General features: G+C 54.4%; 1 protein-coding gene across 1 annotated transcript; it reads left to right on the plus strand.

Annotated features, from left to right (window-relative positions):
- The first annotated feature begins 575 nt into the window (after positions 1 to 575).
- Positions 576 to 12,573, plus strand: dom (domino). The gene is made up of 14 exons (XM_068773982.1): positions 576 to 1,123; positions 2,966 to 3,177; positions 3,262 to 3,871; positions 4,008 to 4,148; positions 4,505 to 5,880; positions 6,014 to 6,334; positions 6,795 to 7,475; positions 7,634 to 7,845; positions 7,918 to 8,399; positions 8,943 to 9,221; positions 9,565 to 9,786; positions 10,975 to 11,013; positions 11,087 to 12,112; positions 12,247 to 12,573. The coding sequence occupies exons 1-14, from the start codon at positions 1,064 to 1,066 to the stop codon at positions 12,556 to 12,558; spliced, it is 5,973 nt and encodes a 1,990-aa protein (XP_068630083.1). The 5' UTR covers positions 576 to 1,063; the 3' UTR covers positions 12,559 to 12,573.
- The last annotated feature ends 326 nt before the right edge of the window (positions 12,574 to 12,899 follow it).

The raw sequence follows: 12,899 nt of genomic DNA on the forward strand, positions 1-12,899 counted from the left end.
CATTTAATTTATTCAACAAATATAAAAAAAATATGTTGTTTTAGAAAGTAGTCAAGACATGGCAAAATAATGTGTTTGTATTATTTTCATAGTCTATAGACGTTTATTATATTCTTTGATTCATATTTACTATTTATAAAGGAACTATATTATACATTTACTAACCTTTTCACTGTGTTGACGTTTTTCATAACCATAAATAGCTATACACACATATTTCGTCAAATAGAGAAAACAATGATTAAAAATATCTTAAACTACATTTAAAAATAATTTTAGAACCATTTATCACTGAAATTATTTTCATCATTTATCAGACGTTAGGTCTTTTGAGATTATTCCAACCAAGTAACATTTATAAGTATATTAAACGTATATTTAATCATAATTTTTAAAATTTCAAATTCAAAATTTTAAAGTATATTTAATCATAATATGTAAAAAGTAAGATTATAAAGTAAACTTAAACAAATAAGTCGAAGCATCAAATCCAAATATTAAATAGATTAAATAACAACAATGAACATAAAATTGAGAATATTGGGAAAAATTTATTATTAAGTTGACAACACCGGTTGTAGAGATTAAAATTAATTAGTTTTGTGGAATTTTTATTTAAAATACATTAAAAGTAGCTTAAGTTTTACTATCACAAGTTTTATTTCGATAACAGAAAGACGCGATGCACCTCTATAACTGCAGTAATTAACGATTACACAAGAGTTTCATGACTGACACTCTACTTGATGCACGGTCTTCTGTAGTCAATATGGCCGCCCGTGTATATTTGTCAGAAGTAATTGTGGCGGTTTATTCGTTATTCTCTACATACTTAACAATGTGCCTATTTTTAATTCCTCCGATAAGTGCCGAACGAATTTAGGTGCTACGACGTGCTGTGGTATTTTAATTTTAATGAAATAGTAATGAACACAAGATTGATACATATATCAAAACAATCGGATCGGCTTCCGAGTGCAGTGCAGTGCAGTGCGGGCTGGGTGTCCGAGTCTAGCCACAGCGAGCGTCGCAAGTTCATCGGGATCGCGCGCTATGTCGCGTCATGAGCTGCGGCGATGAGAGCGTCTCGCGTCGCGCGCCCGGTGCAGCGCTGCCTCTCATGGTGCGTCAATTATTGTTTGTTATGGCGGATTTGAAAGTGTTTGCAAGGTTATGATGAAAAAAAAACATTGAAAAATGAATTACAAAGACGCCGGAGCCGTAGACACTGTTGAAAATGTAAGAATTCCTCGCTATTTTCATATTAATGACACGAATTTGCAGAATAAGAGAAGGAAGTTACATCTTTTATTTATGTTACGATCACACAAGCGAATAACACTTGCGTTTTTGTACATCAAGTAATTATGAGCACCTTTTGGTCGGCTATTTAGAGCTTGAGTGAAGTTGTTTGTTAATCTAGTTGTATGAATCTGTTAGAAGGCACTGCCCTCTGTGGAATAGGTAGCTCCGTGCGCTGCTATAAGCAGACCACTGGAGTCCTAGAGGTAGTTTAACTTTTTATAGATATTATGCTGTGCAAAGATGTCTGTTCCTATGGTGCACAACATTCACTACAGTATTTGTTGATTATAAGGCTTCAACTGAAAATAATGGCTTAAAAATTGTTATTAATATTGAGAATTTCATTTGTCTATGGACTAGATAGATTTTCTGTGTGCCAAAGAATTAGTGCAATATATGACACTCCAATATTATGTTATTGCATTCATTTTATATTCACTGGCTAGTAGAGAGTACAAAATAACAACACTAGTTTGTTTTTTTGCCATACAATTTTATCTTGAATCATTAATTGGATCTGTATGTTTTAATGATATAATTTGATCAATTGATTACTAGAAAAATATAATGTTACAATTTTCTTAACTTAGTTTAATCTCAAAATATCCTGTAAACACTGTGAATAGTAGTAAGCAGAGGTAGTTTGGTGTCCCGTGTAATTTTGCTACATTTCTGAAAATTTTTCATAATCATTCATATAAGGCCCACGTCAACTAGGGATGAACTGGGATTAAAAAAATTGAATAATTATCATCTCTGCAGTGCAGGAAATGAACCCATTTCTCTATTCCAGTTCTCTCTTCAAACTTTTTTCATTTGATTAAACATAAGTGTTTCATATCACATACATATATAGCTAGATTGTTATCAGCCACATGAGCCGCACAACTGATCGGATAGTGGCTTGCGAATAGATTTATCAGTCAGTATACAGGGTATGGAACATAAATATTTTTGTGTTTTTATAAATTATTACACTGTTGTAGTTGACAATTTTTAACTTTGGAAGAAAAAAGCTGAGAAATGATTTGTAGCCTATGAAAGAACATTGAAATAAATATTACAATGTTTATGAATGAATGCCCAACAGTAGCTTTCTAATTCCTAATTTCTAATTCCTTAATGCAGTGGTCAGGTGTAGACAAATCCTGCAGTGTCACATCTTGCACTCTTGTAGTGTTACCGCACTACTCCTGTTGCATTTATGGGCACACATAACAAGGGCATGTTGGTATTCTGCCCAACTGCAATTTGCTTAACACTTCCTGAACCAATCCGTTATCCATTAAGACATTTGTAGGAATTTTAGACTTGCACATAGTAGAGATTGTTTGTTGTCTGTTGGCACAAGTTGCTTTTTATACTTCAGATTGTGCCGGCGGCGCTTTCCATTGCAGTTCTCTTCTGTTCTGTTACATTTTGTTTGGTATATTACTAGGTAACTTAGTGTAAACATTTAACTATAAAAAGTGTTGATTAAAGCCATCTGCTTGTTTGATACAGTTGCTAGGCATGTTTTCCGGATTGCTTAGTTGTTATTTATGTTAAGAGTAAATAATGAACTTGAAGAGTATGTATAAGTGTATATATAACACGTGCAGAATCAGGAATGATGTCGCCATTGTACGGTGTCAGAGATAACAGTCTTGTACGCGGGCAGGGTGTGGAGCGGGGCGCGGGCGGAGGCGGGGGCGGCGGCGCGGCGGGCGTGGCGGACGCCGCGCTCAACGGCGCCGCGCGCCCCGACCGCGCCGAGCGCCCCGAGCGGCAGGAGGAGCCGCCGCGCAAGCGACCTAAGTTCGTGCACGACGACCCCGTGCGCAAGCGCCTGCTCGAGTTGAAACTGATGCGGCTGAAGACCCTGCGCGAAAGGTAAGTCAGCACCCGCGGAGAGGCCTGCGTCGCCACGTCGCGTTCGGTGACGCGTCGCCGCTCTAGCTCCGCGCTCGGTTGCAGGTTCACGGAGCAACTGAGCGAGCTGTACTTCCTGCAGGCGGGCGGCAACATGATGGATTACGCGGCGTGGCGCAAGCGGCCGCCGGCGCCGCAGTTGCTGGCCTTCTTGGAGGCGCGCCGCCCGCCGCCCGCTGCGCCGCCGCCACCCGAGCCCCCGCCCGCCGAGCCCGCCGCCACGCTCCCATCCGCGCCGCCCGCCGCCGCGCCGCCGTCCGACCCGCCGCCCGACTCCGAACCAGAGCTGGGTGCGACGGACTCCGCTCCCATCGCCACCGCTCCGTCCTCACCGCAGGCCGCGCCCATCGCCGCCGCCGTCGCCGCTGCGCCCGTAGCACCCGTAGCACCCGTAGCGCCCGCCGCGCTCGCTGCCGCCGCGCCTTCCCCCTTGAGCGCGGCGGATGAGATGGTAGAGAAGGCCAAACAGGAAGCGTACGTGGCGGCGCGCGTAGCCGAGCTGGCGCGCTCCGGGCTGTGGACCGAGCGCCGCCTGCCGCGAGTCATGGAGCCGCCCCGCCCCAAGACGCACTGGGACTACTTGCTGGAGGAGATGGCGTGGCTGGCGCAGGACTTCGCACACGAACGCAAGTGGAAGAAGCAGGCCGCCAAAAAGGTTTAAGTTTGTTTTGTGTCTTCACTTGCTTGACGAGTCTAACGCGACTAATTGATGAATCGGTCGATTCTCATAATGTTAAAACGTCAGTCGCGCGGCGTGTACGGGTGTGTAACGGGCCGATATTCACTTGCAGTGCGCGCGGGCGGTGCAGAAGTATTTTCAAGACAAGGCTCTCGCCGCGCAGAAAGCTGAAAAAGCGCAAGAATTACAACTGAAAAAAATTGCATCATTCGCAGCAAAAGAAATCCGAACATTTTGGTCCAATGTGGAAAAAGTGAGTACTGTGCACAATGTAGACCCTAATCTAAAGCATTGCTCGTTCTCTGTGCTGACAACTTCGTACTCTATCTCTCTATCATTGTAGCTTGCAAATTACAAATATATTTATATTATAATGTAATAGTCAAAAAAATAATAATAGATCCTTGTTTACAAGTTGTTACATGCAAAAATATTTGCATTGGCTTCCGAGTGTTCAGTTGCATGATTGTGATGCCAGAGATGTCCATCACTCGTGGTACATAGCTGGGTGGCATATCTTAGCCGGTGGTGGATAGGCAATTGTTAACTTAACCTCAAAGCCCTAATTAAATATTTGTAAATAAAACTATTTGTGGACGTTGTTTCTAGTTGGTGGAGTGGAAGCGTGTACGGCGCGTGGAGCGAGCCCGCAAAGAAGCCCTCGACGAGCAGCTGAGCTATATCGTGGACCGCACAGAGCGGTATTCACGGCAGCTGGCCGCCAACCTTGGGCCGCCCGCGCCGCCCGACGCAAACGACGCGCCCGACACGCCGCCCTCCGACGACGAGTTCACGCCGCGCGGCTGCTCCGACGACGACGAGGAGACCATCGCGGCCGCCGAGCGCGAGGCGGCGCACGACGCGGCCGACCACCATGACGAGCTGGAGGCGCTGCGCCGCGAGTCGCACCTGGCGCTTGGCGACCTACTGCCGCCCGGCTACCTACCCGCACACTCGCCGCCGCCGTCCGACTACGGGCCCGACGCGGACTCGGCCGACGACGAGGACACCATCGCCGAGCAGGAGCAGCGCGAGCGCCCCGAGGACACCGCAGCCGAGGTGCTGGCTCTGCAAGACGAGGCCGAGCTCAGCCTCGACGAGCTGATGCGCCGCTACGCCGCGTCGCGCCCGGCACGCGTTACGCACACGCCCGAACCAACCGAAGCGCCCGATGAGGACTCTGACGTGTCGACTGCCACAGAAGCGAGCGCCGACACCGACGCCGATGACGACGAAAATGATGAGAACGACGTCGAGGATGACGAGGCAACGAATTGCAACGATTCGGACGAGGAGTCGCAAAGTGTATCCGAGTGTTCCAGCTCGGAGGCGCTGGAGACGCTGATGGAAACGGAGGCGAGAGAGGACAGGGTCGGGGCGGCGGCGGGCCAGTCGGCAGGGGGCGAGGGCGCAGCGGGCGAGCAGCGCGTCGAGGCGGCGGCCTCGCTCGCGGCGTCGCTTCAGCCAACGGGCACCACGTTGTCGGAGACGGCGGTGGGCACGCCGGTGCCGCGGTTGCTGAAGCATTCGCTGCGCGAGTATCAACACGTCGGGCTACACTGGCTGGCCACGATGCATGCGCGCGGCCTCAACGGCATACTCGCCGACGAAATGGGGCTAGGGAAAACCATCCAGAGCATTGCACTGCTGGCACACTTGGCGCTGGAACGGCGCGACTGGGGCCCGCATCTCGTGGTGGCGCCCACTTCCGTCGTTCTCAACTGGGAGATGGAGTTCAAAAAGTGGTGCCCTGCTTTCAAGATCCTCACCTATTATGGGACTATTAAAGAACGAAAGTTGAAGCGAGTGGGGTGGACTAAAGCAAACTCTTTTCATGTGTGCATAACATCATACAAACTGGTAGTGCAGGATCATCAAAGTTTTCGTAGAAAAAAATGGAAATACCTTATACTGGATGAAGCACAGAACATAAAGAACTTCAAGTCTCAAAGGTGGCAGATGTTGTTGAACTTTCAAACAGAACGGTGAGTGCCTCCCGAACGCTGCAGGGGAGCTCAGGATGTGACTCGCACGCTTATAGTTATGTTGTAGCTGATTGTAATACAGTAGTCACCAGTGGGTATCAGTATTTTGTTATGAGGCGGGTGTTCGTTGCAGGCGCCTGCTGCTGACGGGCACTCCACTGCAGAACAGCCTGCTGGAGCTGTGGTCGCTGATGCACTTTCTGATGCCCGACGTCTTCGCCTCGCACTCGGAGTTCCGGGAGTGGTTCAGCCCCGTGGCCGGCATCGCCGAGGGTTCGCAGTGCCACAACGACGCGCTCGTACGGCGGCTGCACGAAGTGCTGCGCCCTTTCTTGCTGCGGCGGCTGAAGGCGGACGTGGAGCGGCAGATGCCGCGCAAGTACGAACACGTGCTCATGTGCCGGCTCGCCAAGCGGCAGCGCTTCCTCTACGACGACTTCATGGCGCGCGCCAAGTACGTATCAAGCACTTGCGACACCCTAGCAGTTTACGTGACGTGCGTTACTTTAAAAATTTTAAATTTCACGGGTACAGTTCCTGTTTGGTTTGTTTTTGTACTTTATTTCTTCTTTTATTTATTGCGTGATATTTATTCCCCAAGAAGTCTTTATACTTATTTGTTCTTTTATTTAATAGTAGTTCATACTTCTTTACAGGTGCATTATCTTTATCGATTTACAGAAGTTTTGAAACTTGTGCTCATTAAAGCGTCATAATTGAATTAACACAAGAAAATTTTGTGATAATATAAATAGTAACAAAGCAATAATAGATTTGGTGGTTATCTTTAGTTGATGAAGCACTATCTCGTGCCGCTGTTTACGACCTGCAGCCGCTCGAGATCCCGCCGTTGTTGGTGAGCAGACCTTTGGAAGACAAATGTAGATCTGATAGAGCAGAATACCTGTTTGCAGGACAAAAGAGAGCCTCGCATCCGGTAACCTGCTGAGCGTGATCAACGTGCTGATGCAGCTGCGTAAGGTGTGCAACCATCCGGACCTATTCGAGGCGCGTGCAGTGTCATCGCCTCTGCAGCTGCGCGCGCTGCGCCTGCCGCTGCCGTCGCTGGTGCTGAGCGCGGCGGACGCGGCGTGGGCTGCGATTCGGATTGGCGCGCGCCTGGCGGGGGATCTGGCCGCTCTCGAAGCGGCCGATGCTGGCGCTTTTGCTGCGCACCGCGCGCGCCATCTCGCGCCGCCGCGCCGCGCGCTTGACGAACTAGCAGAGGCGCGTCGCTCGCCGCCGCGACCGCCGCCCGCTGCCCTCCGCCTGCACCTGCGACTGGTACCGCGCACGCCGCCCGCGCAGCCACCGCCCGCGCCGCCCCCTCCCGCACAGGCGCGCGCCTCCCCCTCCGTGTGCGCGCGAACCGCCGCCGCGCCCGCTCCGGCCGCGCCCGTTCCCGGCCCGGCGGGGCGGGCGGCCGCCTGGCGCCGTGCCTCGCTACGGCGGCTGGCTGCCATAAACGAGCGGCGCTGCTGGCGGCTGCCGCTGTACGGGGCGGATCTGCGCGCCGCAGTATGCGCCGCGCACCCCCCGCTGCCGCCGCGCGACATTCAGGACCTGTTGGATCAGATGCATGACATCATTGATCGGTAAGTGTATGACAGTTCCGTACTCACCACTGCTATGTGAACCGCCGATATGCGTAGTGATTGCCACGTGACCATAGTTTATCAATTTTTTGCCTCAATTTGGTACGAAATTACTTGTTGCTGACTCAGAAGTTTTTATCGTAAAATGTAACGTGCAGGTTTAGCGTCTGCTGCGGGGGGGTGCGCGCCGCTGCTGCCGAGCTGTGGTGCGGAGGCGGCGGAGCCGGCTGGCGTGCGTGGCGACGGCGCAGCGTGGTGGCGGCGCGCGTGGCCGGGCCACCCGCACGTGCCGCTCTAGCGCTGCTACATGCGCCGGCTGCTCGACAGGCCGTCGCCTTCCCGCACCCGCGCCTGCTGCAGTACGACTGTGGTGAGTTTCTGCCCTGACCTCCGTCTCGCCCTGGCATCAGATATCGTGATGACATTTTTCCGTTGGGTGCAGGCAAGCTGCAGACGCTTGACGGGCTGCTGCGGCGATTGAAAGCGGGCGGACACCGAGTGCTAATCTTCACGCAGATGACGCGCGTGTTGGACGTGCTGGAGGCGTTCCTGTCCATGCATGGGCACACGTACCTGCGGCTGGACGGCGCAACGCGCGTGGAGCAGCGCCAGCCGCTCGTGGAGCGATTCAACTCGGACGCGCGTGTATTCGCTTTTATCCTGTCAACGCGCAGTGGTGGCGTGGGCCTCAACTTGACGGGCGCCGACTGCGTCGTGTTCTACGACTCAGACTGGAATCCGACCATGGACGCGCAGGCACAGGACCGCTGCCACCGCATCGGCCAGACGCGCGACGTGCATGTCTTTCGCCTCGTCACCGCCGCCACCGTCGAAGAGAACATCCTGCGCAAGGCAGAGCAGAAGCGCGCGCTGGGCCACCTCGCTATCGAGGATGGCCACTTCACCACCTCCTACCTGCGCCTGGTAATATATACTGTCACATAAAACTGTAATTCATATAAACTGCGGTGCCGTGGTGTTTGTATTTGTAAATTGATGAAGAAAAGACTAATGCTCTACTACTACCTGTCGATCACTAGCGGCCACGTTGCGGTGTCACGTTGAGCAAAGGTCGAAGCGTCCCTCGACCTTAAAAACTGTCCACTTACGCCTAACTCTCCAACTAGCCCTTTGACAGTAGCGTTTCCGAAGTGCTTCCAATCGCGGAGTGAGTGCATTGCCGACCGAGGAGAGTGTTTTGCAGGAGATTCATTTAAACTTAATGCTTTGTTCGCAATCAAATTAGACTTACGCACAATAGGATAGCAAATAATTGTGAAGACGCGTACAGTGCTCTTTCCTAGTGTTACTTCTTTTTGTACCTGTTGCGTTACAATAAAAGCAAAATTATAGTTTTAACGAAGACATTAGTTTGTTACTTGAGACGCGGCCTGCGTTTCGCATTACCGTACCGCGCCGTGCACGAAGTCTCCTCCGTGCGCGAGTCAGCAAGTGTTTCGTTCGCAGTCCAACATCAAAGAACTGTTCGGCGGCGAGCCCGGCGCTGAGCCTGCCGGCGACGCGCCCGCGCCCGACGGCGAGCTGGAGTGCGCGCTTGCAGCCGCCGAGGACGAGGCGGACGCCGCCGCAGCGCGCGCTGCACGCGCCGAGGCGCAGGGCGACATGGCCGAGTTCGACGACACGCCGCCGCCCGCGCCCGCCGTGCCCGCCCCCGCCGCACCCGCCGCGCCGCCCGCCGCGCCGCCGTGCGCCGAGCTGGCAGAGTTGGCAGCGCTCATGAACCAGGTGCGCTCATCTACGCGTGCAGGCAGCCGCCTGATATTTTATTTCCGAGTATCTTTTTAATGATCCCAACAATCCTACACGCAAAGTTTTCAATAATAAATTTGATTATATTCAAATCTTTACCGTTACGATCCTCTTTCTTTTTCTCAAAATATAATTGTTTTTCTTTCGATTCTATTATCCAATTATTTTTCTATTAATTCTGAAAATTCCGCATATAGGTTCTTGTTTTTGTCCATTCAATATTTTTTAGCCCATTTTGTACATAATGTTTGAAGTAATACACTGCCGATATTTTAAATGGTTGTGTCGCCGAGTGACGTGTCAGCGTCGTCTGTTACAGTTGACGCCGATCGAGAAGTACGCCATGCGGCTGGTGGAGAGCAGCGAGGCCGCCACGGAGGCGGAGCGCGTCGCGCTCGGCGAGATGCGCCGACAGCTGCACGAGTGGGAGCGCGCGCGCCGTGCGCTTCGCGACGAGCAGCCCGACGAGCCGGCCGAGCCCGCCGCTGACTGCGCCGCCGAGCCCGAGCTGACGTACTGGCGCGGCGACTCGCGCGCCAAGGTGCGTGTACGTCGCCGCCGCGCTGCGCGCGCTCCTCCTGAGCCCCCGTCACCGCCGCCGTCGCCGCCCGCGCCCTCCGTCGAGCCGGCCGCTCCGCCCGCGCCCTTGACCGCGCCGGCCGCCGACACGCGCGCCGCTCCGCCGCAGCCGCGCACGCGCTCGCGGGGCACCGTTCAGATCAATCTGTGGACGCTGGACGAAGGAGGCGCACGAGCGCGCAGCGAGCGGCCCGAGCGCGTGGAGCGGGGCGCGCGCGGGCGGCGGCGCGCGCTGCGCAACGGCACGCTGGACGCGTGGCTGGCGGCCGCGCCGCGCGTCCCCGACGATTACAATAAATGACTTTACACAATCTATTCTGCGTTTATATTTCTGACGTTCGACGTTTTGGTGCCGCTCGATTTCGTCCGTAAATGCTTGAGATCTCACTGTCGGACCGGTGCTCGCGCGAGATGCCACCAAAACGGCGACGCCGCTCCGAACGTCAGGGATGTAACGCGCACCAAGCATTTACGGCCGAAGCCGAGCGTCGCGCCTCACCCCTCACACCCCCCGCACCCACGCACGACCAGAGTTATACTGCTTTTAATGATTCTAACTTCCGAAAGTACAAAACGCTAGTCTGATGCGTGCGCTCGCAGTCTGCCGAGTCTCGAGTGGTATAGCTCTGTGCGAACCAGTAATGTAATGTCAACACAAACAATGGTCTCGCAACGGAACCGCCCCGCGCCCCGCGCCCCCGACTGCAACTGTACAACAGCGCGCTGCGCAAAGAACCTCGAGCATTACGTAACGAGGACAAGCTGCGTTGAACTCTGACGCAGACAATGAGGCGCGGTATTATTGTATTGTGATATCGCGCCATCTTTCGGCGGGTGAAAGCATTAAATTAATACTAACATGAACTTTTAAGATTTTTAATTTGACTATTAATGTCAGCCGTGCAGTCGAAATGGTTTTGCGCTTAATAAAAATCTTAAATTGCGCTCACGCTGTGCACAGATCCCCGCGCATGAGCTTTCAACATACAAGTTATATTTTCAAATATATTGTAAAACGCTGGTTGGGTATGGAGGGCCGGGTGTGCGAACACAAGTAAACTGTCGATTCTGATGGTACCGCTAACGCTCGGCGGGCCCTGGCGCGAGCCGCGCGCAGCTCCCCCGAGTGACGTTCTGTGTGCACTTGCAGGTGTGGGTCAGCGGCGCCGAGCCCGCGGAGCACATGCCGGTGAGTACTCGAGGCCAACGCCACCGCCGTAAGTAGTCGCAGAGCCCTACACGCCCTCCCGTCCGCTGTGCAGATGTGGTGCCCGCCCACGCCCCCCGCCGGCGACGGCGACGTCTACTGCGAGAGCTGGGCGCGCGCGCTGTACCGCCGCGGCGCCGCGCCCGACTCGCTGCTGCCGGGCGTGGCGCGCAGGGACGCGCGCGCCTCGGGAGTCGGCGGCCGCGAGCAACGCCGGCTGCGGGCCGCACCGCGCGCCGCGCACGCGCCCCCTTCGCTGTTCGAACGCGGTGCGTCGGCGGCGGCGGCCGGAGGAGCACGCGCTCGCGCACGTCCACGCGCCCCTCCCGCGCACCGCGACCCCCCGCAGCCTGAGTGGAGCGGCGGCGAGGATGCAGCGCTGCGACGCGCCCTTCGCTTACAGCGGCTACCGCCCGATGCGCCCGCCTCGCGTGCGCCCAACTGGGATTGGGCGGCGGATCTAGTGAACGACGCGGCGCGCGCCTACCGCTCGCCACGCTCTTGCCGCGACCGCCACGACGCGCTCGCCGACCCGGAGCGCGCGCGCCGCAAGCACAAGAAGCCGGCGCCGGCTCGCCGCCGCGCCGACGACGACGCGCCGCGCCCTCCGCTGCAGCGCATGGACGCGATGCGTGAGGCGGCCGAGCGCCGCCGCGCGGCCCCCAAGCGTCGCCTCGACGACGCAGCGCACCGCAACCTCAAGCACCAGGCGCTGCTCGCCGACCACGGCGTCGACTACGACGCTCCGCCCACGCCCATGGAAGTGGCCACGCGGCGCGCCGAGCGCATCGCCAAAGAGAAGATGAAAGCCGGGGCCGTGGCGCCGTCCGCCGCTCCGTCTCAGCCCGCCACCGTGCCGCAGCGCATCGTGGTGGCGGCGCACGGGGCGAATGCGGCGGGGGCTGCGGCGACTGCTGCCGGGGCAGCGGCCGGAGCGGGCGCGACGAGCGGCGCGGAAGTGAGGCGCGCGGCCGGCGGCGAGGCGGCGCGCGCCCCCGCGCAGCTACTCTACAGGCAGCAGGCTCTGCCCGCGCGACACCACCTCAAGATTCTACATCACACGACCGCGCCCCACGCGCAAGTGAGTTATTCTTTTATGAATCTACCGCGATTCGATTCCAGCGAGTTTTCAATGTAGACGTTAATATGCCGGGTGCCGATGGTGCTATCCTCCTCTGTTCCGTTATTAAGAATGCCGTTCGTTGCTCACGACAGTTACGAAACGCGCAGGCCGGGGTGAGCGGCGCGGGGGCGGGCGGCGAGGGCGCGGCGCTGCGTGCGCTGCAGCTCCAGCAGCTCGGTCTGCGCCGCGCGCCGCCCGCGCGTCCGCACCTCGTGCTGGCGCAGCTGACGCCGTCCGCAGCCCACGCCCAGCAGCAGCAGCACGCGCAGCAACAGCAGCAGCAGCATGCGCAGCAACAGCAGCAGCAGCATGCGCAGCAACAGCAGCAGCAACACGCGCAGCAACTACAGCAGCAGCAGCAGCAGGCGCAGCGTCCGCCGCAGCCGGACGCACACCAACAATAAAATAATATAATCAAACACGTCTTTCACTTATTATATTTATAGTTTTTTTGTTTATCATTTAATGATAATGAATTCAGCCAACCAACGGCTTAGTGATCCCATTTTCAATCAGAAGATTATTTGCCTTTTTTTTCCTGCGTTCGCTCTGTCGAACTGTTAGTTCGTTTTATGTTTCTATGGCGTAGCCACATTACCTTTTGTTCTACCTACCTGTCGTCACGATAATATTATCTCCGTATTTAAAGTTCATTAAAAATAGTAGTAGTAGAGTATGTGCAGTTATAAAGTATAAAAACTGTGCAAAGTAATATGTGACAATGTTATCCAAACAAAAATCCTAG

This window comes from Battus philenor, unplaced genomic scaffold, assembly GCF_028537555.1.
Source record: "Battus philenor isolate CCGP_79_NKW_IND1 unplaced genomic scaffold, ilBatPhil1.0.hap1 SCAF_6, whole genome shotgun sequence".
In the NCBI taxonomy this organism is placed as follows: Eukaryota; Metazoa; Arthropoda; class Insecta; order Lepidoptera; family Papilionidae; genus Battus; species Battus philenor.